Here is a 21,725-nt window from a genome sequence, read left to right as displayed (position 1 = left end):
AGGTGGAACCCCAGAGGAGCATCTGCCAGCCATGAGCTCAGTGCCACCCAGGAGAAGTGCCCAGGCTTTCCTGCTTCTGAGTTACCTCCCCGGGCTTCTCACGGGTAGATCGAACCCAAGGCCAGGGGGCACAGGCCCCGAGAGGTAGAATTTGTGGAGATCAGCTTCCTAGACCCAGAGAGGAGTAGGAGGAACTGGGGAGCATATTTTAAAATTACCAGAAATTTCTTGAAACTATAGACAGTAATAGATGGGTTTAGCAGCATTATTCACAGGAAAAAATACCTTTTCTTATATTTATGGTCATAACTCCTTCTTTAGACTAAGGCTGTGGTCCCAGTGAATGTAGGCAGAAGGCAGATTTTTCACTGGGCACCATAAAGTATTAAACCAGTAAAAAGACACTTGCTTTCATTTCTGATACAGCACAACAAGGGCTTCTGTAGATATTTTCCTTGTGGCACCCGTGGTAACTCCCTGGACCAATGGCAGAGACTAGCCAGTGACGAGGTTAGAGAGTCACCAGAGGACATTTGGAAACTAATTTAATAGACCCCGTAAAGGGTTAAGCTACTCCCTTTCCTGCTTTCCCTCAGCCCCCCCCCCCCCCCACACACACACAGAGGGCTTGGGCAGACCGAGGGAGACACACAGGGGACCGAGGCAGGGAGAAGGGTCTACTGTGTGAGGTGAATTCCCCTCCAATCAGTACAAGTTCTGGGATAAGAACTCTCTTCCTAATCCAATCCAGTGCTCAGAAACCCCGAGACCGGCACAAAGGACTGGGGAGACTTGCCCTAACCTGTTCTATCCCGCCTCTGTAGAGCAGAGGAGCAATTTTATTTTATTTGAAAAGTTAGTCTTATAATTATTGCCCAAGAAAATGAGAGAAGCAATTAAGTAGAAATATGGGCTCAGTTCAAATAAGACAAGTAATAAGGGCCTCTTGCTGGCACGTCTGGCCCTTCAGCTCTAACACTGTTTCAGGGTTAAGTTTTCAGGGATGGCAGTAATTTCCCGCCTCTCTAGCCCTTCAGATAAATCTCTTCTTTATTACCTCCCATTCGCCTCCAGCCTTTTCTCCCCCAGAGAGCCCCCAAGCATGTGTGAATGCAGATGTGCACATGCACACTCACACGAGTGCACTTGCACACACACACACACACACACACACACACACACACACGCAAACACATGCACACACACTTCATCTCTGAGCTGAGTTTTATCAAGAAGCTTCATGGGAGACTGGGCTGCTTGCTTCCAGCCTGAGACCAAAGCATAAAATCGGCTTTTTCTCCTATGATTTCAGAACTTAATCCCCCTCGACTCTAACTTCAGCCTGAAAATTGCTCAGGGAGAAACTATGTAACTGAAGGTTAAAGCCAAGATTCAAAAAGCCACATTCCCTGGCTGGAGATGGCCCAGTGGTTAAGCCTTTTGCTAACCTCTGCTCTTGTGGAGGACCCGGGTTCAATTCCCAGCACCCACATGATTGCTCACAAGCATTTGTAAATCCAGTTCCGGATCCAATGCCTTTTATGTCCTCCCTGGGCACCAGGCATGCACATGGTGCACATGAATCCATGCAGGCAAAACACTCAGAAAGTAAGATAAATAAGTCTAACAATAACAAAAAGACAGTTCCCAAATTTCCACCAGTGTCTGCGGTTATTAAGGTCATGTGAGCCCTCCAGGCAGTGGGTGACCTTCAAGCTGGAATAAGAAACTGAGGCAAGGCCTCTTTCACTGGTTCATTGTGTGCGAGCATGGGTGTGTGTTGCTAGAGTTTTCCGCCTTGCCCACAGTCAGGACAAATCTCTGTCACCCGCCAGTCCCACAGCTGCTCAGACCCAACCAAGTAAACAGAGACTTATATTGCTTACAAACTGTATGGCCGTGGCAGGCTTCTTGCTAACTGTTCTTATAGCTTAAATTAATCCATTTCCATAAATCTATACCTTGCCATGTGGCTGGTGGCTTACCGGTGTCTTCACATGCTGCTGGTCATGGCGGCAGCTGGCAGTGTCTCTCTGCCTTAGCCTTCTGCTTCCCAGAATTCTCCTCTCTCCTTGTCCCACCTACTTCATGCCTGGCCACTGGCCAATCAGTGTTTTATTTGACATACAGACCATCCCACAGCACTTCCCCTTTTCTTTTTTTTTAAAAGGAAGGTTTTAACTTTTACACATCTCCAAAGTCAGCTTGGTATATTTGGGAATTTGGGCGTAGCTTCTCTTACTACTTCCTGCTGGAGGGGGGCGCTGTATCTTATGGGGACACAAAGAAAATTTTAGGATCATGGAGTAGTCCGTGAGGCTGTATCATCTGAGCCAGTTGCCTTGAAACGATTCTGGATGTTGGATAATCTGGGCCATGGTGTCATCAGAGACCTTTCAGGTGGTCTTGGCTGGTCAAACCTGATGTATCTTAATCTGGAACAAATCCATAGCCTCTGGCTTTCTGTGGAAACAAAAGCAGAGCCTCCTTTCCAAAGCAACACATCCTTACATCCAAATTTTGAAGTTAAGGTACCTTTAAAATACACATTTTGGCATAACTCAACAGCTTTTGCAATCAAATGTTTCTCTTCAGTTACGAATATCAAAGAGAACATAATCCAGATTCTCTGTTTGGTAGCCATCTCTATGTGGCTTATGTTTTATATTACCTTGAGCCTATTGCTTTAAACTGCAGCCTTCTAAGCCTGAAACGGTGCTGTGGCTGCTGGCTCCTCCCACTTCAGCTTCCCAACATGGCGGTGGTACGTTTACCGCCAGCTCTGGGAGCCATCGTGGGTCTATGCTTTTATCAAAGCAGCGTGTAATCCAGAAACCTCTTTTTTTTGTTTTGTACTAGCAAAGGCTAAATCCACCATGCAGCTTAATGTGCCACTTGCAGAGGCCTCATTCCCGCCATACTGCAGACCAAGCTCGCACGCTAGGAACCCGCCAGTAGCTCAAACCGGCAGGCTGCCGCTCATTTGAGAGAGACAATTAGGAAGCTGTTTTTAGCTCCGTTTTAGAATCTTTTCTCAGGTTTTAGGTGGAAACTCTTGCCCTCTCGTTGGGCGCCAGGTGTGCCACAGCGTCCATGTGAAAGTCAGGACACTCGTAGGAAGTGGCTCTTTTCACTATGTGGTTTTCTGGAATTGATCTCACGTCCTCAGGCTTGGAAGCATCTTTACTGACCATCTTGTTGACCTAAGCCTAAGTTCTTTTTTCAATACAGGGTCTCGCTCTGCAGCTCTGGCTAACCTGGAACTCACCTGTAGACCAGGCTGGCCTCAGTTTTAAAGGATGTGTCTGCCTCAATTGCTGGGATTAAAGGCGTGTGCTACCATGCCCAGCAGTCTAGAGGTGGGCATTATAGGACTCACAGTCTCTAAATTATGCCTGCCACAGTTTTGAGTATGGGCATGAGTGTGTTTTCACCTCACTTTGTAGGGTGCTAAGGTGACTAGCTCCCATCTGTGTTCACTCCATTTTCACTCCTATCCCTGCCGGAGGTCAAATTCCATAGACCCCACCACCACCACACACCTTCTCCTCCCACCATAGACCTTCTCCCTCCCACCATAGACCTTCTCCCCTCCCCCACTAACCTCCCCCCCACAGACCTTTCCCTCTCCACAGACCTTCCCCCCCACAGACCTTCCCCCACCACAGACCTTCCCCTCCACAGACCTTCCCTCCACAGACCTTCCCTCCCCTCCACAGACCTTCCCCCCTCCACAGACCTTCCCCCCTCCACAGACCTTCCCCTCTCCACAGACCTTCCCCCACCACAGACCTTCCCCCACCACAGACCTTCCCCACAGACCTTCCCCACAGACCTTCCCCCTCACAGACCTTCCCTTTCCACAGACCTTCCCCCCCACAGACCTTCCCCCCACAGACCTTCCCCTCTCGACAGACCTCCCCCACCACAGACCTTCCCCCCACAGACCTTCCCCCACCACAGACCTTCCCCCACCACAGACCTTTCCCCCCCACAGACCTTCCCCCCACAGACCTCCCCCCACCACAGACCTCCCCCACCACAAACCTTCCCCCCACAGACCTTCCCCCCACAGACCTTCCCCCCCACAGACCTTCCCCCCACAGACCTTTCCCCCCCACAGACCTCCCCCCCCCACAGACCTTCCCCCACCACAGACCTTCCCCCCACAGACCTTCCCCCCACAGACCTTCCCCCACCACAGACCTTCCCCTCCCACCACAGACCTTCCCCTCCCACCACAGACCTTCCCCCACCACAGACCTTCCCCTCCCACCACAGACCTTCCCCCACCACAGACCTTCCCCTCCCACCACAGACCTTCCCCTCCCACCACAGACCTTCCCCTCCCCTCCACAGACCTTCCCCCACCACAGACCTTCCCCTCCCACCACAGACCTTCCCCTCCCACCACAGACCTTCCCCTCCCACCACAGACCTTCCCTCCACCACAGACCTTCCCCTCTCCACAGACCTTCCCCTCCCACCACAGACCTTCCCCTCCCACCACAGACCTTCCCCTCCCACCACAGACCTTCCCCTCCCACCACAGACCTTCCCCTCCCACCACAGACCTTCCCCTCCCCTCCACAGACCTTCCCCTCCCACCACAGACCTTCCCCTCCCACCACAGACCTTCCCCTCCCACCACAGACCTTCCCCTCCCACCACAGACCTTCCCCTCCCACCACAGACCTTCCCCTCCCACCACAGACCTTCCCCTCCCACCACAGACCTTCCCCTCCACAGACCTTCCCCTCCCACCACAGACCTTCCCCTCCCACCACAGACCTTCCCCTCCCACCACAGACCTTCCCCTCCCACCACAGACCTTCCCCTCCCACCACAGACCTTCCCCTCCCCTCCACAGACCTTCCCCTCCCCTCCACAGACCTCCCCCCTCCACAGACCTTCCCCTCCACAGACCTTCCCCTCCCACCACAGACCTTCCCCCACCACAGACCTTCCCCTCCCACCACAGACCTTCCCCCACCACAGACTTTCTCCCACACCACAGACCTTCCCCTCTCCAAAGGCCTCCCCGCCCCAGACCTTCCTCTCCCACCAAGCCTTTGATCTACCCATCATGCCCTTGTACTCATGCTCTGGGACATTTGCCAGCTCTTGGATTCTGTTACAGCAGGAGGGTTTTTTACCTCTCTTTACACACGCTTATTTCTTTGAGGTCACCCCTTCATCTCCCATGCCTCATCCTTTGTGCTGGCAAGGAGCTGTTGCTCAGAGCAACCCCAGGAGTCCGCTGTTGGTTCCATGAAAAAGAAAGGAACCCAAGCCCGGACAGAGGGAGTGAGGCTGCCAGCTGGGCCTGTGTTCCCAGAGTTGGCAGTTCTCAGCTGAGCTGTCTCTTCATCAGCTGTCCCCACGCCCACCCAGGGTGCCCACACTCCATCTCCATCAAACTGGTCCCCAAGTCTCCTGCTGTTTATCGGCACATGTTTGTATGTCTTTCTGTTTTCTCTTTCTGGATGGCAAACTCCATTTGGGAGCAGGGTCAGTTTTGTTCCTCTGCTCTGTGCACGTGAGTGAGAGATAAACACTGAATGAACGCACGAGTAGATATGTGTGTGTGTGTGTGTGTGTGTGTGTGTGTGTGTGTGTGTGTGTGTGTGAGTTCTCATGCTGGCGGAGGGTCGGCTTAAAAAATCCACCCTCGGGATGCCAAACAAACAAACAAACAGATAAATAGGTAGATAGGTAGGTAGATAGATAGATGGATGGATGGATGGATGGATGGATGGATGGATGGATGGATGGTGGATGGATGGATAGATGGATAGATAGATTGATTGATTCACCCTCAAAACCATCATTGTGTTGCCTGAAAGCTGAGCTGTGAGATGGCGGGGTGGGAACTCCATCCCAGCCCACACTTGGCGAGTGTGGGTGGGTGGAACCCCCACGTGGGGCTGCTCGCCCGCTCGCCCGCTCTGCGGTTTCTTTGCTGTATCTCAGCGCCTGGCTGGCTCTTGGCTCTGGTCACATGCTCATACTGTCACTCTGAGGGCCGTTCCGCTGCCTGACTGGGACTGTTGTGTAGGCCGGGAATATCTGAAAGCCGGCCGGTTGTGTGGGTCCTACGCATTGGTTCATGCTGCTTGGGGTGGGGCGAGAAGTGTTAGCCATGAGCTCCAACTCATGAAGTCAAACAAACAAGCACACAGAGTTCTCCAAGTCACACAAGCTCTTTCCCGTGAGCGCCTTGAGTAATGGCAACTCTTCCCGGCTGTAAATGAGTTTACGTCCTGCTGCTCAAGAAGGACTCCGTGTCAATTGTGCCTCCCACACGGAAAAGGCATTTAAATGATATGTGACTGTCTTTGAGTTTAAAGGCCTCATTATAGTCAGGCATTGAGTCAGTGATGAGCCCACGTTTTTTTCCACACCAACTTGAAGAAATACATGCATACAGTCATTCAGCTGATATTTATTGAGCACCTTCTGTAGGCCAGGCCTTTTTCAGCCCTGGTGATTAAAACATAGTTAAGGAAAGGGCCTTATCCTCACATTGCCAGTACCTAGAAGCAAGGAGCTGAACAACTGAAATGTCCAAAGGGTAGTTTCTGAGGGTGGATATTTCTGAAGGAGGTCAAGGCTGTGTGCGTTAAAAAGGAACTGAAAGACTCTGCAAGCCAGGAAACGGCACCTGCCTAGACACAATGGTCAAGATTAAAAAATGAGAATGGAAAACTATTTTAGAGACCTGTTAAGGAGGACAGGAGAGCTAGGAAGTGGGGGCGCACGCGTTTAATCCCAGCACTCGGGAGGCAGAGGCAGAGGCAGCCGGGTCTACAGAGCAAGTTCCAGGACAGCCAGGGCTACACAGAAAAGACAGGAGAGACTCCAGCTCTTTCATGTATCCTAGTGTGTGTGTGTGTGTGTGTGTGTGTGTGTGTGTGTGAAAGAGAGAGAGAGAGAGAGAGAGAGAGAGAGAGAGAGAGAGAGAGAGAGAGAGAGAGAGAGTTGATGGAATCAATGCAGGGAGCAGGAAAAATGGGGCAGAGAAAATTCGGTTGTAGCAAGATTTGCTTTTTGAAGGAAATTGATGGTAATGTGAGAGTGATAGATCCATGACCCACCAGTGGAACCTGCTGATCTTCCATTTTAAAGGGCCCCTGGGTAAGCTGTTTCCGTATAGCACACACTGAGGCTAACGGAAGCTGTCTGAGCTGGAGAGGGTGCACAAGGGTCCACAGGCCTGCAAGGCCCCAGTACCCGAAGCCCGTTGGCTCTGGCCACCTAAGACCTGGTTGGCCACCCCGGAGCTTTGTTGAGCGTTGGTGGCCAGACTGGAGCTGTGTGGAGCAGCGAGGATGCTCTTCGGTCCGTTCACCACCGCCGTCCCCAGTGTCTTCACGGGGGAGGAGCATCAGAGCGAGACGGTGGAGGGACTAAACTTGGAGTCCCCTTCCTTCCGCTTTGACGTTGTCTTGTCTCTCCACAACATCGTTTTTGCAGAGATATGGGGTGTGCTTGTGTGTGTGTGTGTGTGTGTGTGCGCGCGCGTGTGCGCGCGCGCGTGTGCTACATGCTTACACACACCCAGGTGCATACACACACCCATGCACTCTTTATATATGCTTACCTGTTTTTAGCTAATCTGTGAACAAATGGATTTGGTGTGTCCAGGATACACCAGAGAGGGATCATGGAAACTCTCCCTACATATCACCATTTTTCCAAGTGGTCCTGTGAGATTGGCAGGTCAGCCCTTCAAAATGCATGTGAGTAGAGACAGTAGAGAATGTCCGGAAATAAGAGGCAAATATAGTGTTGGGACACATGGTCTTTCTCCATAGCGTGTTGAAGTACTTAACTTTGGGGGTTTTGGATAAGCAGTTCGGACATCTGTCAGGGATTGTAATGGGAGAGTGAGTTCTGGGCCAGCTTGTGGGGAAGGGACACAGCGGGAAAGGGACCGGCAATTTGGAAAAGGGAAAAAATGCCATCCATCCCCCATGAGTGATGGAGTGGGGAGGAAGGAGAAGAGGGCCGTGAAAGGGCCACACAGCGTTGCCAGCTGGTGGTGGCTGCCCCCTCTCCCAGGGGTGGTGGCCGTAAGGTCCTGGGGGAGTGGAGGTGGGCCAGGGACCGAGTTCTGACTGGTGTCTGCACACTGGGGCAGCTGTCCACTCTAGAGCAGGTTGGCAGACCTCCTGGACTCACTTGCCTAAGAAAGCCACTACTTTATAAGTGTGATCCATGGAGAAATCCCGGAAATAGACCACAAGTCCAAAAGTGAAGTGGACTTATGAAGTCTACTCAGCTTTGAGTGGGCATTTTTCTGTTACCTTTCAAACAGGGAGAGTAAACGAGATGATAGTCTGCAACTCGTTAGCATCCTAGAAATAGACCCACCGCCAGCTTGTAACACAGGCATACAGCATTTCTCCCGGACACAGTCCTGGATTCTCTCACTGTGTTATAGCTCAGATGGTCCAAAATAATGCACATCACAATGTTTAGCATATTCCCGGGGGGGGGGGGTAGCAGGTTTTGATGTCCAAGGAAGCACCAGGACTTTGCAGTGCCAATGGACAACATTTTATAGGTAGTTAAGCTAACTTATGTTGTTATTCAATCTCGGACTTTTTTTTTTTTTTTTTTTTTTTTTTTTTGGTTTTTTCGAGACAGGGTTTCTCTGTGTAGCTTTGCGCCTTTCCTGGAGCTCACTTGGTAGCCCAGGCTGGCCTCGAACTCACAGAGATCCGCCTGCCTCTGCCTCCCGAGTGCTGGGATTAAAGGCGTGTGCCACCAACGCCCGGCTTCAATCTCGGACTTTAATATTGGCTCGGAGTTCTTTCCTGCTTCAGGATTTATTAGGCGTAGTGTTAATAGAAATCCTGTAATTATACATTTGATTTTTGGTTATTAGCATGCCATTATAGGATTTGTGAGCGTGTGTGTCCCAATAAATTTCTGTCTTAAGAGTCAATTTAAAATTGTGTCCCATTGTAATAGTTTCATGTGAAGGAAGATGTTTGTTTGAAAACTGAGTTGCAATGACATGAAAACATTCCTGTAAGTTTAATTTTGTCTGAGGATCAATGAAGTCTTCCAGAAGATTCTTGAGCCCAGAGTCCCGATGCCCATTGTGAATTATTCGGGTTGGAGCTTCTGTGCCAGACTCAGGAAAATAAGAATTGTTTTCAAATTAAATCTTCTTTTCCTGCAGAGTTTGCTGGAGGAGCCTGGCTCTGCTGTGTGGATATACCTCCTTACAGTTTTATAAGAAGTCCCAGGCTGGCTACTCCGATAGGTAGAAAATGAGGAAAGGCAATTGGTGTCCAGCCTGTCAGCAAAGGTGGATTTGTGGCCCAGGGAGGAGATGAGCCCCCTAAGGAGATCTAGCCACTGGCCACTCCTCCGCTCAGTTTAGCTCGGGGCTGCTCCAGTGTGGGAATAGTCAGACTCCCCTTCTCCTGCCGTGGGGAAAGTGTAGGGCTTCTCTCATTAGCAACCAGTCAAGTAAGTTCATCTTAGGACATTGTTTAGTTGCTTCCATACTTCGAAACGAACTTAAAAATTAACTTAATTTTAAAATAAAACAAAACCCTGAGATCCCCCCCGCCCCCCCAGCTTTGAAAACAGTCTGGAAGCCCGCAAGAGGCTCTGAGGCTGAGCCAGAGAGCAAGCCAGATAGATGCCTGTTTCCTCTTCAGAACCAGCTGTGAGGGGGCGAGTGGGGTGCAGGCCAGGAACCTTCCAGATCCTCCTGTGATTTTGCCACATGCAGGGTAAGACAGGCTCTCCTTCGGAGGGCGGTGCTGAAGCCGTGGTTGCTGGAAATTCCTTTTCATCTTCAGCTTTGGTTGGGAAATATTTATGTGATAAAAGCATCATCAGGTGTGAAGGTTAGGTATTTAAAAAATCGTAAAATGCAAGTGCTCTTTAAAGCTTAATATTTGTTCAGACAGACAATAATTTTGGTAATAGTAGACCGACTTGGGTTTCTGTTTATTGTATGCATGTCTCAATTTGAATTTCAGCAACTCATTCTGTCTGGGTCAACACCCCCGGGGAGACTCATTTTCTTCCTGATATGAGTGGCCTTGGGCTCCTCAGTTCCCTCTGGGAAGGGGGTCAAGCTACATGTGCTGAGCACCAGAGGTTGGGGCTCATCTCAAACTCCCGCCCTTGACTCCTCTCTTCCTTGTTTCTAGATTTCACCTCAGATCCTGATCTATTCACGTCTCAATCCAGCGTGACGTCTTCTCTGAAATTCCGTGCTCTGTCTGTGGGGATATTTTCACCTTTTCTGCCTCCCCGCCTTATTCTCAACTTCCTTGTTCTTCGGGGCTCTTCTCGCAGTGGCACGCCCTCCCCCCACCTGCAGGACATAGCTCACTTAAGACCCAGGCCGACCCCCTGCACAAGTCTACCGGAGTGTCTCAGTAGAGCAGGCAGCCCCCCCCCCCCCATCAGGATTAATGGCATTGCTGTATTCACTTGGCTGGCAGTGCCCTTCTGTCCTCCCACCCGACGACCCGGTTATTTGAACAAACAGTTCCTTTAGAACCTTTACTTACCCAGCACCTGGTACAGATACCGTGTGCTGAGCAGTTGAACAAATGCCCTGGGCACTCTCGAGTGTCTGGGGCAGTTGTGGTGAGCACACATGCTCTTGTCCAGTTAACGGGGAAGCATGCTTGGGTGGACTCAACTCTGTGTGAACTCATTTGGGTGTCATTTTTCTGTGTGTGTGGAGAGAGAGACACAGAGAGAGGTAGAGGCAGACAGGGAGACAGAGAGACAGAGAGAAGGACATGTGCAAGCTGCAGGGTCAGCTTGGCTGTCAGTCTTCAGGGGGTGACCACCTTGTGTTTTGGAGACAGCATTGCTCGTTGGCCTGGAACTCGAACCTGGAACCTGCCTGTCCCTGTCCCCCTGCTGTGGGACTGCGAGCATGTCATCACACTCTACTGTTTTTAAACCTGGATTCTGGGGAATTGAATTTGGACACTCACGCTAGCAAGGCAAGCGTTTGACAGACCAGACGAGCTGTCCTCCAGCCCAGTAATGCCATTGCTTGTATTAGCTGCCCTTTAATTACACACTAGGTTTTTTGATAAAACCATTGCTTGTATTAGCTGCCCTTTAATTACACACTAGGTTTTTTGATAAAACCTGGGTAACTAAGATTCAGTTACTTAGTGTAGAAACATAGTACACACTAATAAACCAGGGGAGATTCTCCTTTTAAGCCTAGCTAGAAATTATTAGTTTTTCTGGATCAGACAAATGGAAAATTGTTTAAAAGCAAACAAAAGCAGAGGCTGGATTTGGAAACTCAAAGCTGTACTTTTTTTTAGCCGTTCTCCATTTCCCGTCTGCCCTTAGGAAGTCTTGTCTTTCCAGGTCCAGAACATTATTGTTTAATGAGCCTTTTCTGATAAACAGCTTACCTTTTCTCCGGAATATTCGAGCCTGAGTGGCTGATCGGAAGGAATGTTCCAGGGAGGACCGAGTGTAGTGGATTCTGGAAGACACGCCCCCTCCCTACCCCATTTTAATGAGAAGGTGGAGCTGCTCCATAAACTGAGACTCTGCCAGATGCTAATGAGAATTCAGCACACACACACACACACACACACACACACACACACACACACTGGGACAAATAATGAACAGTTCACATCATACAGAAGTATAAATTATCACCAAAGCACAATTTGATTTTTATACATTGTAGTTCACAGATTGATGTCGAAGGCCAGCAACAAAAGTTAAAACTCTCTGAGTCACAGAGACCAATTAGAAAAGTTTATGTCTAGCCAAGTTGTAGGCCGTGGGGTATGTATAGGCTCATGTGTATATGTAGTTATATGTTTACGCATAGGATATGAACTATCATTTTATTTATTTATTATTTCACTACTATTCTTCTGAAGTTATTTGCAGATCAAGACACACTTGTGTGTGCATATCTGTACCTGCGCAGATCTGTGTGTGGTCTAAACTCAAGTCTTCATGATTTGCATAGAAAACACTTTACCCACTGTGCCCAGGGCCCCAGGCCCAGCCTTCTTAAAAAATGAAATCAAATCTTATAAAAAATAATAGCATACATGGAACATAATAATAGTCTGTAATACAATGTTTTTCTTAATTTTGTTTGTATTGTTGTAGTTTGAAATCTGTAACATTGTCGTATACAACTCCTGCCCTAGAAACCAAACACAATCACAGGTGTAGTACGAAGAGGATCCTAAGGAGGATGTCATTCAAAACCACCCCAAGGAGGCTATGATAACGAACGAGCATGGAGAGCAGATAACAGAGACACATTGACTGCTACTGTTTAAGAACATGGAAGGGTCACTCAGTGTGGGTCACATCATATATTCATAATCTCACCCATAAATGTTCTGGATCGTGTCTTAAAAAGGTGCACACTTGAAAGATTGTGTGTGTAGACAGAGCTTTGTAGCTGCTGGCCCCAGCTTGGCCGTTCAACAACCAGTGTGGCTGTAGTGTGTTTCCCAGAGTTCGTGTGCTGGCAGCCCAACCCCAGTCTGTGTGCTAATGTGTCTGAGGTGGGAATGACTAGATGAGGTCGCGAGAGGAAGGTGTATAGCTAACTCTGTAACAAGCGGGTGAGAAGTCCCTGAGCTGGAGTGCTCCCCGTGTCTCCGTGGTCTCCTCCACCCCATGCTGATGACGTATGAAAGCTCTTACCACAGGCCGTTGTTTTGGGCTTCTCAGCCTGGAAGGCTACAAGCTATTTTTTTCTTTTTCTTTATAAAGTAATTTACTAAAGCCTGTGGTATTCAGTTGCAGTAACAGAAAACAGACTAAGACACAAACCGAGTGATGGCAGCATTGGAGGAACACTTAATGTGCTTATGTGTTGCTTACCTCTCTCTCCCTCCCTTCCTTCCTCCTTTCCTTCCTTTTTTTTTTTCTTTTTTTTCCAAGACAGTTTCCCTGTGTAACCTTGGCTGTCCTAGAACTTCCTCTGTAGACTAGGCTGGCCTCGAACTCACAGAGATCCGCCTGCCTCTGCCTCCCGAGTGCTGGGATTAAAGGTGTGCACCACCACTGGCACGTACGTGTTTTCTCACTCTGGGAAGTGAGGTTACAGTAAAGGTTCAGGGGTGGCTGCAGAAGTGTGTGTGTGTGTGTGTCTAGCACAGCGCCTAGCTCACACTTGGCCCTCACAGAAATGGCGGCTGTTACTTGCTCACGGACCAGGAAAAAACGGTACAGATGATTTAGTGCTTGTCAGCATCAGCTTAAATGTCAGCATATCCAGGACACCCGGGTTACCTGTGACTTGGTAAGAGCATAATAAAGAAAATCATGAGCTCGGTGTTGAACTCTTACATGAGTCACACAGACTTTAAAATGCCGATTTTTGATTTAGAAGCACAGGGTGAGGTGGGGTGGGGTGGGGGTCACCCCAGAACCCATTTAGACAAGGTTTGTGTTCCTTCCACCTTTTTCCAATCAGAGCTGAGTGTTCCCCAGATGACCTGCTTTCCTCTCTGAGTTCCTCTGCTCAGGCTTGCAGAAGCGGGGCGCAGATGTTTGGGGTCCGATAGGACCACTGTCCACCGTGTTGAAGCAGCGGTGCATTCCTTAGACAGAGCCTCTGCTCTACAGAGGGGACTCATTGAGGGTCACAGAGAAGAGTCCACAGGCCCAGGTTTCCACAGCGAATGTGCTCGCTCGCTCGCTCGCTCGCTGTATCCTGACTTCCCCCTCCAGGCGGGCCTTTGGCATCACAGCCCAAGCGTATCTACCGTGCCGCATTCTCAGCGTGAGAGAAGAGCCCCCGATGAGGCTGGTGTGGCTGTGCACAGAATTGGCATGGTTCCCAGGCTGTCTTCAGCATTCCACCTTCATTATCTCACTAGTCCAGACAGAATCCGTGTCTTCTAGGAGAGTGCCATCTTCTGTATTAATCACACCACTCTGTTTAATCTCCAACAATATATAGAATAATTAAAGAGGGGCGGTTATAATTCTCCAAGCGCACGAAGCTTAATTAAGGCCAGGAGCTGGCTGTTCCTTTGACTGCCGTCCAACACCACGGGGCCCTACCGTCAGTTTGAGGAAGCCTCAGTCTGAATTAACATAAAACACCCAATTAACAGAGCACTGATTGTATGCAAAAGATAAAAGTCAAAGATAACAGAAGGATGTACTCACCCTCATACCTCCTGCGAAATTAAACACGGTGGCATCCCATAATTTCTATGCAGAACATAACTTGCCAGAAATGCATATGGGAGTGTGCCCACAGGTGTGCTCGGTACCTTCCGACAGGCACGGTTAAAAATGCCAGCGTCATTTCCCCAAGGATCAGCACCTTTGGTTTTCGTAGACTGGCTAGCTCAAACTCCCTCAGCCTTCTCGTGCTTCAGGTTCTGGAGATTTTTGTTTGTTTGTTTGTTTGTCCCCTCCCTGTAGAAGTACCCTATTCCTTGGGGCTGGAGAGATGGCTCAGTGGTTAAGAGCACTGGCTGCTCTTCCAGAGGTCCTGAGTTCAATTCCCAGCAACCACATGGTGGCTCACAACCATCTGTAATGAGATCTGGCGCCCTCTTCTGGCTTGCAGGCAAACACGCAGACAGAGCACTGTACATAATAAATAAATCTTTAAAAAAAAAAAAAAAAAAAAGAAGCACCGTCTTCCTCCTTTGTTAAGAAACTTCCCATGGTCCCCAAACACCCAGGTTCCCTGTCTTCACCCTACAGTTCCTCAGCACTTCCTGAAGTAGTTACCACTGAAGCGTGTGCCATGCTGTCGATGTCTGCTGCTGATTGACATCGCAGTGAGAGGTGACTGTCGGTATCAGAGAGGCCTGAACTCAAACCCTAGCCGATTGGTTAGCAGCTTTGTGATTTCCGTAGCGTGATATCTCTGTAGGAGTGGGCATGCTGATGCCTCAGGAGTGGTTGTGAGGACTGGAGGAGGCGAAGGACCTCGTTGTTGGCACAGGGCCTGCCATGAGCATGTATGTCCTCAACTAGAGCACAGTTATCACCCCAGGAGCCTCTGGGTCTGAATGCCAGGAAGTGACAGTGACTTCATCAGAGTCCACTCTAGGCACAAGGATAGACCTTTTGGAATGGGTCATGTCTGAGTGTCCCTGGATAGATAACTGGTCCGCCTTTATAAGGCCGGTGTCTGTCCATCAAGAAGGAAAGTTTCTTTGGGACAAGCAGTCTGTTACAGGAAAGACTAATGTATTTTCTAAGACCATGTGCGGTGGGAAACAAAAGCACCCAAAAGATCCACCTTGCCACAGAACCGCGACTTCTCACGTGTAGAAACTAGGCGCAAAGGAGCCACATGAGGCCACCTGGGAGCTGGCAGAAATGCTGTTTTGGCCACACTCTATGCTCCTGAGAATCTCTGGCAGTGGCCTGCACCTCACCAAAGCCCTCTGCTGCCTCTGATGGCCTCAAACATTTGAGCAGCGCTTGTGAGGCAGTCTGTAAGCCATGGGAATCCATGAAGACGCCTTCTGCCTGGGGCATCCTGACACACCCTGGAGGATCTCCGCGGTCACGTGTTTCCAGGCTACTTGCCCTGGCTTGTGTGTCCAGGACGTGGCAACCTCAGCCTGCAGATTTCGGCTTTATGGCTGGCAGCATGGCTTCAAGGAGACGTTCTCGTTAGCGTTACTCCTCCCCATGATTCCAATTGTTCCGGGGCTCCTTGCTACCTGCAAGACTGTCCTTTTGTGTGTAAATTATCATAATTAATAAGGATCGCCTTCATCTTGTTTTCTGGTTTTGATGGGCTAGAAACATTAGTGAAAAGGAAAAAATTAAGACTCCTTTGGAGAAGCAGGCAAATTTAGGATAATTGTCTTGTTTATCTATATTTATGTGTTTATTTGTATTCTGTTTCCTGTATTGAAAAAGCTAGAAGATCAGGGACCTAGTGAGGACATTTCCTGTGCACAGCAAGCATTTTGATGGTCATGTTTGTTGGTTGAGGGCAAGGTTGGAGACTCTAGTGTGTGTGTATTGTGTCTGGTGTGAAATCCTGTCCTTGTTTCAGTCTCTTAGGGGAGAAATTAAAGACGGAAAGTAAAACCTTGTGATGTAGGACCCCACAATGTCTTAAGTGCTTGATCGAACCCCCTCGGTTTATCTTAATTTCTGGCTTGACATTGGCTTTCTTATTTACCGCTGACCTCCAAACTGCTCTTTACTCAAACAGAATTTATCTTGTAAGTCACTTACTGGAGAATCAAAGAATTTTATTTTTTTTTATTTATTTATACAGTGTTCTGTCAGCACACAAGAAGAGGGCACCAGATCTCATTCCAGATGGTTGTGAACCACCATGTGGTTGCTGGGAATTGAACTCAGGACCTCTGGAAGAGCAGCCAGTGCTCTTAACCTCAGAGCCATCTCTCCAGCCCTAGGAATTCACTTTTAAATTCGGCTTTCTCCTCCTCTCTCGGCAACAGGAGAGTCTGTTGGTTTGCCAAAAGCACCAACAACAGTGCGTGACCGTCTCACAGTACAGTACTGGAAACTGTAGGGAGCAACGTCGTTTGCTTTGTTTAGTTTTGTTTTTTCTCATTTAGCTTTGAGCATTTATTTTAAAATCAGCAGGATCTCTTGACTGCTTAAGAGAAAAGTGAACAAGAATAAAATTAAAAAGGCCAAATAAATGAATGAGCTTAAAAAAATAAAAATTACAAGAAGAAATACAAATTTCCAGAGGCCAAAGAAGGAATAGTGAACCCTTTTACAGTTAAGGGATTGTAGATTAAAGCAGTAAGAGACCAGGCTTTGGAGAGAGACACTCAGAGAAGAAAGAACACAGCCACCCTGAGTGTAAATTGTTCTTCCCTAAAGCAGTTTGACTAAATCAGTTAGCCTGAAAATTGTAGCTGGGCCTGGTGGCCCACATCCTTAAGCCCAGCACTTGGGAGGCAGAAGCAGGCAGATCTCTGTGAGTTCAAGGCCAGCCAGGGCTACCCAGGGAGAATTTGTCTCAACAAAACAAACCAAAAACCAAAAACCTTGTTTCTGAGAATATGCTTTTTAAAATTCCTTTTGTTTTGGTGCTGGGTATTGAACCCAATCCCTCCTTCCCCAGCCCTTGCCCTACCAGCAGGCTACACCTTCTGCCCCTGAGAATTTACTTCAGTGAAATATAATTAAACTTATATAAAATGTAGCTGTAAAAATAAATGAAACACTGGTGTAGAAACTATTAGCTGTCAGCTAAGTGACTAACAAGAACAAAGTCATAGCGGGGCCGTGGGGACGCACACCTTTAAACCAGCTCTTTGGAGGCAGAGGCGAGCGGATCTCTGAGTTCAAGGCCAGCCTGAGTGAGGGAGTTCAGAGTGAGGTCCAGGACAGGGATCCATGGGGAAGGCTGCCAGATAAAATATAGGACACCCAGTTAAATCTGAGCTATGAAAAAACAGCCAACACCTTTGTAGTGTGAGCACGTCCTAAATATTTGTTGCATCCACAACCTTGGCTCGAGGCCTACAGGTTATGAACACCTAAGCTGTAAAGGGTGGAGGCAGGTCAGAGCCCGGCGTGGTCAGGTGACGGTCAGCCAGGTGTGAGTCCCTCAACTCTCTGGCGTTCCTTTTATGAGTGTCGCTCTTTGGCCTGTGCTTAGCATATGCTAGGCCCTGTGTCTGGTACCCTGTCACTGCGTACGGAGAACCTTCTCTCTCCTGTACTTTCTTTACCAAAGTCCCTGAGACACCACCTGTTGGCCAGAATATTTTGTTTTCCAAAAACAATCCCGTGGAGGACCTGTCAAGAAAGCCAGTAGGAAGATGAGCAGAAAGCAAACGAACTAAGGACCAGATCAGATAAAGACATGGTTTCTATAGATTTACTCCTTTAACGAAAGGACGTGAGTGAAGTTTGTCAGTGATGGAAGAATACCATCAGCAGGAAGTTGTAGCTTGTCACAGTGATAGCCAGAAAAATAGGTACATTTAAAACTTGCCCGTAGACAAAGTGTGTGTGTGTGTGTGTGTGTGTGTGTGTGTGTGTGTGTGTGTGTGTGTGTGTTTTAAGCCGAGATCTCAAACTTGCCCCGTGGCCAGGATAACCCTGAACTCCAGATCCTCCAGTCTCTACCTCCCAAGTGCAGGGACTCCGGGCATGTGCTCCTCAGCCGGTGCTGCGCTAAGCTCTTTTCTCCTTCTCTGTTGTAGCTGACTACAAGGAGAGCTTCAACACCATCGGAAACATCGAAGAGATCGCCTACAACGCGGTTTCCTTCACCTGGGACGTGAGCGAAGAGGCAAAGGTGAGTGAGGCCGCCCTGGCTCTGACTGAAAACTCTTCCAAACCCTGTGTGGTCGTTTCCAGAAGCCCGAGTCAGAGAAAAGAAAACGAACTTAGTCCATTTGTCGAGGCCGCATTGTCCTTTGGTTGGGGTGGGCGGGCTTCTGCTCTGACAAAATATGGTGAGCCACCCTGTGCTCCAGTTTAGAACTTGCGTCTGGCACCCAGGCTGTCCTGCGGGCCCTAGGCTTCTCTGTGCCACTCCGAGTCTTCGTGAGGGGTGGGGGTGCGGGGCACCAGAAATGGGGCCTCTAAGCACATTTCACCACCACCACTCTGAAACACTTTGCTTTTCTGTCCTCTGGGTGTAAGTTGGTTAAGTCGTGACAGACAGGCGTCCAGGACAGACAGATGTCTGCACTGCCTGGGTTTGGATAGGAAAGTGTTCGCACTCTCAGCCACAGGTCTGTTTTGAAGGCCCCAAAGCCCCTTCTGGGTCTGGGCTTCTTCTCGCTCTTCAGCCCCATTTTGCACTTAAAGGAGTGTTTCAGATAAAACCTAAGCTTGTTTTCTGCTTCAGTTGTGCGCCATCGGGTGAGCATTGGAAGACCTCGTCTTCAATCTCAGGAGGAGGTCAATGTAAACAAGGCTATCAATGCCTCATTGTCCTCAGCGGCAAGGCTGGGTGACAGAGGAAGCTGGCTGGGAGCTTGCAAGCAGGCTTTCCAGAAGACTGAACTGCTCAGTGTCTCTTTCCACTCGTGGATGAAACAATGCAGGTGAAGCTGGCTTGAGGCCCGAGAAGGGTGACCCAAGAGGGCACAAGGTGACAGATCAGCAGTGCGGCCTGGAGAATGTTCCAGAGAAGGGAACAGGCCTTGCCACAGGATGCAAGATCCAGCTTCACACAGAGCTGCAGGCACAGTGTGTCTCTGGCATGCCTGGGCTCACCATGGCTGCCTGTGACCCATTCCGCTCTCTCCGAACTCCTGAGACTGTCACAGCTTGCAGAGGTTTGTCTGTGCTGTTCCAGGGCTCCTGGCACCCCTCCTCACTTCAGCCCATGCTGGCCCTTCTCTATGTTTCTCTTTATACTACACAAGGGGCGGTCTGTGTAAGGGCACAGTCCTGGGATGTGCTGGAATCAACAATTCCAAATGTCTCTACCGGGCCCAGCATCCTGCTGGGGTCTGGGTGATATCGAACCAGCCAAGGATTTGATAGGGAACCACTAACCAAACAACAGGGTGACCAGCGAGAGGCCAGACTCACTTCACACTTACCGAAGGAAACAAGGCTCTACCACAGGTGTCTGGCGGGGTTAAAGCTCGCTCCAAACGTGACCTGTAGTCTGCATTTCAGTGTCACAGTCTGGTAGCAGACGGACGTTAGAGGTGAAGTGTTGAAGACTATGCTTCAGTGGGGACCTTTGAAGGGGAATGTGGAAATCAGACGGGCTCCGTGGAATCCGATGGAGTAGTTGATCTGCGTCTAAGCTGACCTTCCAGCCAGTTCATTCCATACCACTGGCTTGCCGTATAGAAGCGCTCGCTTTCTTGTCTACATGTGTGTGTGCACGTGTGTGATTAGTGTGTGCATGTATGTCTGGGTGTACACATGTGCGCATGGGTGTTTGTGAATGAGTGTGGGTGTGCACGTATGTGCACAGGTACACTTCCCTGCAGACACGCTCATTTTCTTATGCACACTGGCAGTGTACAATTGCTCTTGGGCGGTATTTCATGCTACTTCCTGTAGCAGGGTTTGTTTTATTTCCTTCGTTTCTATCTTTAGTGGCTGCCACTCTTTGTTGACTGATGAGTAAGTTTTCAAAGCTGCAAATGATTCTCCACACCACAGAAGGTCTTTGAAGACAAGCACTGAAAAGCAGGCCCTCAGCAGGGTCGCCGAGCCAACTTGACAGAGCTTGCTTTCACGTCCGCAGAGTCGGAGGGGATCCTTTAGAATATTGCTGATTTTACTGTGCGCGGACTGCAAAAGACAGAACATCACAGCAGCAGTTGGGGGAATGATTTCCGGCAAGGCTGAAAGGAGCGGGGCCTCATGAAGCAAGTGCGTGCTCATTTCAGGAGCTGCACTTACATCTACACCCACCATATCTCTGTAGGGGACATTATGCATTTATGAACCATTGGAAATTTTAATGTTTTCATCCGTGTTTAAAAATAAGGAGTTTTTGTTTCTTTGGTATTATTTTTCTGAGACAGGGATTCCCTGAGTTGCCTTCCTGGGTCTGGGGTTATAGGCACACACTGTAATACCAGGTTTAGAAGACTATTGTTGTTGCGGGTGTATGAATTATTTTAGGCAATTAAGAGTTCTGGAAACCATGGGCCCGAGTGTCTGTAAGGCTGTGAGTAGGCTCTCGTGATGACTGGCCCTCACTATTGTTTCCCTCGTTCTCACTTTCTCTGCCCAGCCCTGGCATTCCTTTGAATTTTTATGCACAGTGGCATTGACCCTAGGTTTAGGTCTTCTGTGGCTCCAGTGTCAGGGAGGCAGCAGACAATGAAATTCCAAATGGTTCTCGCTCTTGTGTGTCGAGGACTTCCCCCACAGGCCTTCGCCTTAGCCCCTCTTCTGAATTTGATTTATTTATTTAGTGTGTGTGCATGGGCGTCCCTGTGTGGTACCGGGCATCGAACCCAGGGCCTCCCATGTGCTAGGCAAGTGCTCTGCTTCTGGGTGCCTTACCCAGCCCCACCCCTTCGCTCCGCTGCCTCTGTGGCTGCCCTGCATGCTGCGTCTATCTGTCTGTCCTCCAGAACAAACAGGAGAAAGGAGAGGACAGCGACACCCAATCATTTAGCTTGCTTTAATTATGGGAGCAGCGTTCGGCCAGGAAGGCGCTCACAGTCTCAGCGAGGCCGTTCCCAGACTCCCAGCCCAGCCTGGCAGCCTGCTTCTGGCAGAGCCTGCAAGGCCCGCCGCTCAGAGCTGGTTTTTCCGGTTGTGCCACAGCGCCTTTCTGCTGGTGACCCAGCAGGCCAGTCTTGGACGGACCTGTTTCCCTCTGTGCAGTGGAGGACCGTCTGGAGGACCACGTGCTGTGTGTTGACGCTGGTCCTCCGTGTCTAGATGGCGAGGACTGAGTGCTGCCCTGTCAGAGCATGAGAGCTGGTGAGGTGGGTCTGGGCCAGTGCGGCAGAAGACCCCTGCACGAGCTGCAGACACAGGGCATTTGTCTTTCTTACAGGGTCTCTCTATAGCCTCGGCTGGCTGTGAACTCACAGCAATCCTCCTGCCTCAGCCTTCCAAATGTTGGTTTTACAGGCACTGTCACAGCCCAGCTTCCATTACCTGATGTCCCCTTCCTCAGCTGTAGCACGAATCTTAACAGGTCTTGTTAATAAAAACAAACCCAGTGCCAGGTATTGGGGTGAATGCTGGAAGATCAGAGAAGCAGAACAAGCCACAGCTACCTCACCTCTCCAGTTCCTCAGCTGATCCTG

General features: G+C 49.5%; 1 protein-coding gene across 4 annotated transcripts in view; it reads left to right on the top strand.

Moving 5' to 3' along the window:
* Grhl2 (grainyhead like transcription factor 2) overlaps positions 1-21,725 on the top strand; it is a 140,640-nt gene that overhangs the window by 67,584 nt on the left and 51,331 nt on the right. For all 4 annotated transcript variants that reach the window (XM_076555871.1, XM_076555870.1, XM_076555872.1 and 1 more), the window contains exon 8: positions 18,180-18,274. In XM_076555871.1, the coding sequence (XP_076411986.1) occupies positions 18,180-18,274 (95 nt within the window). The remainder of the gene's footprint in view (positions 1-18,179; positions 18,275-21,725) is intronic.

The sequence above is a fragment of the Peromyscus maniculatus genome, chromosome 20 (genome assembly GCF_049852395.1).
Source record: "Peromyscus maniculatus bairdii isolate BWxNUB_F1_BW_parent chromosome 20, HU_Pman_BW_mat_3.1, whole genome shotgun sequence".
NCBI lineage: Eukaryota > Metazoa > Chordata > Mammalia > Rodentia > Cricetidae > Peromyscus > Peromyscus maniculatus.
The sequence above is the reverse complement of the archived record's forward strand: the minus strand, read 5'-3'. Positions and strand labels throughout refer to the sequence as shown.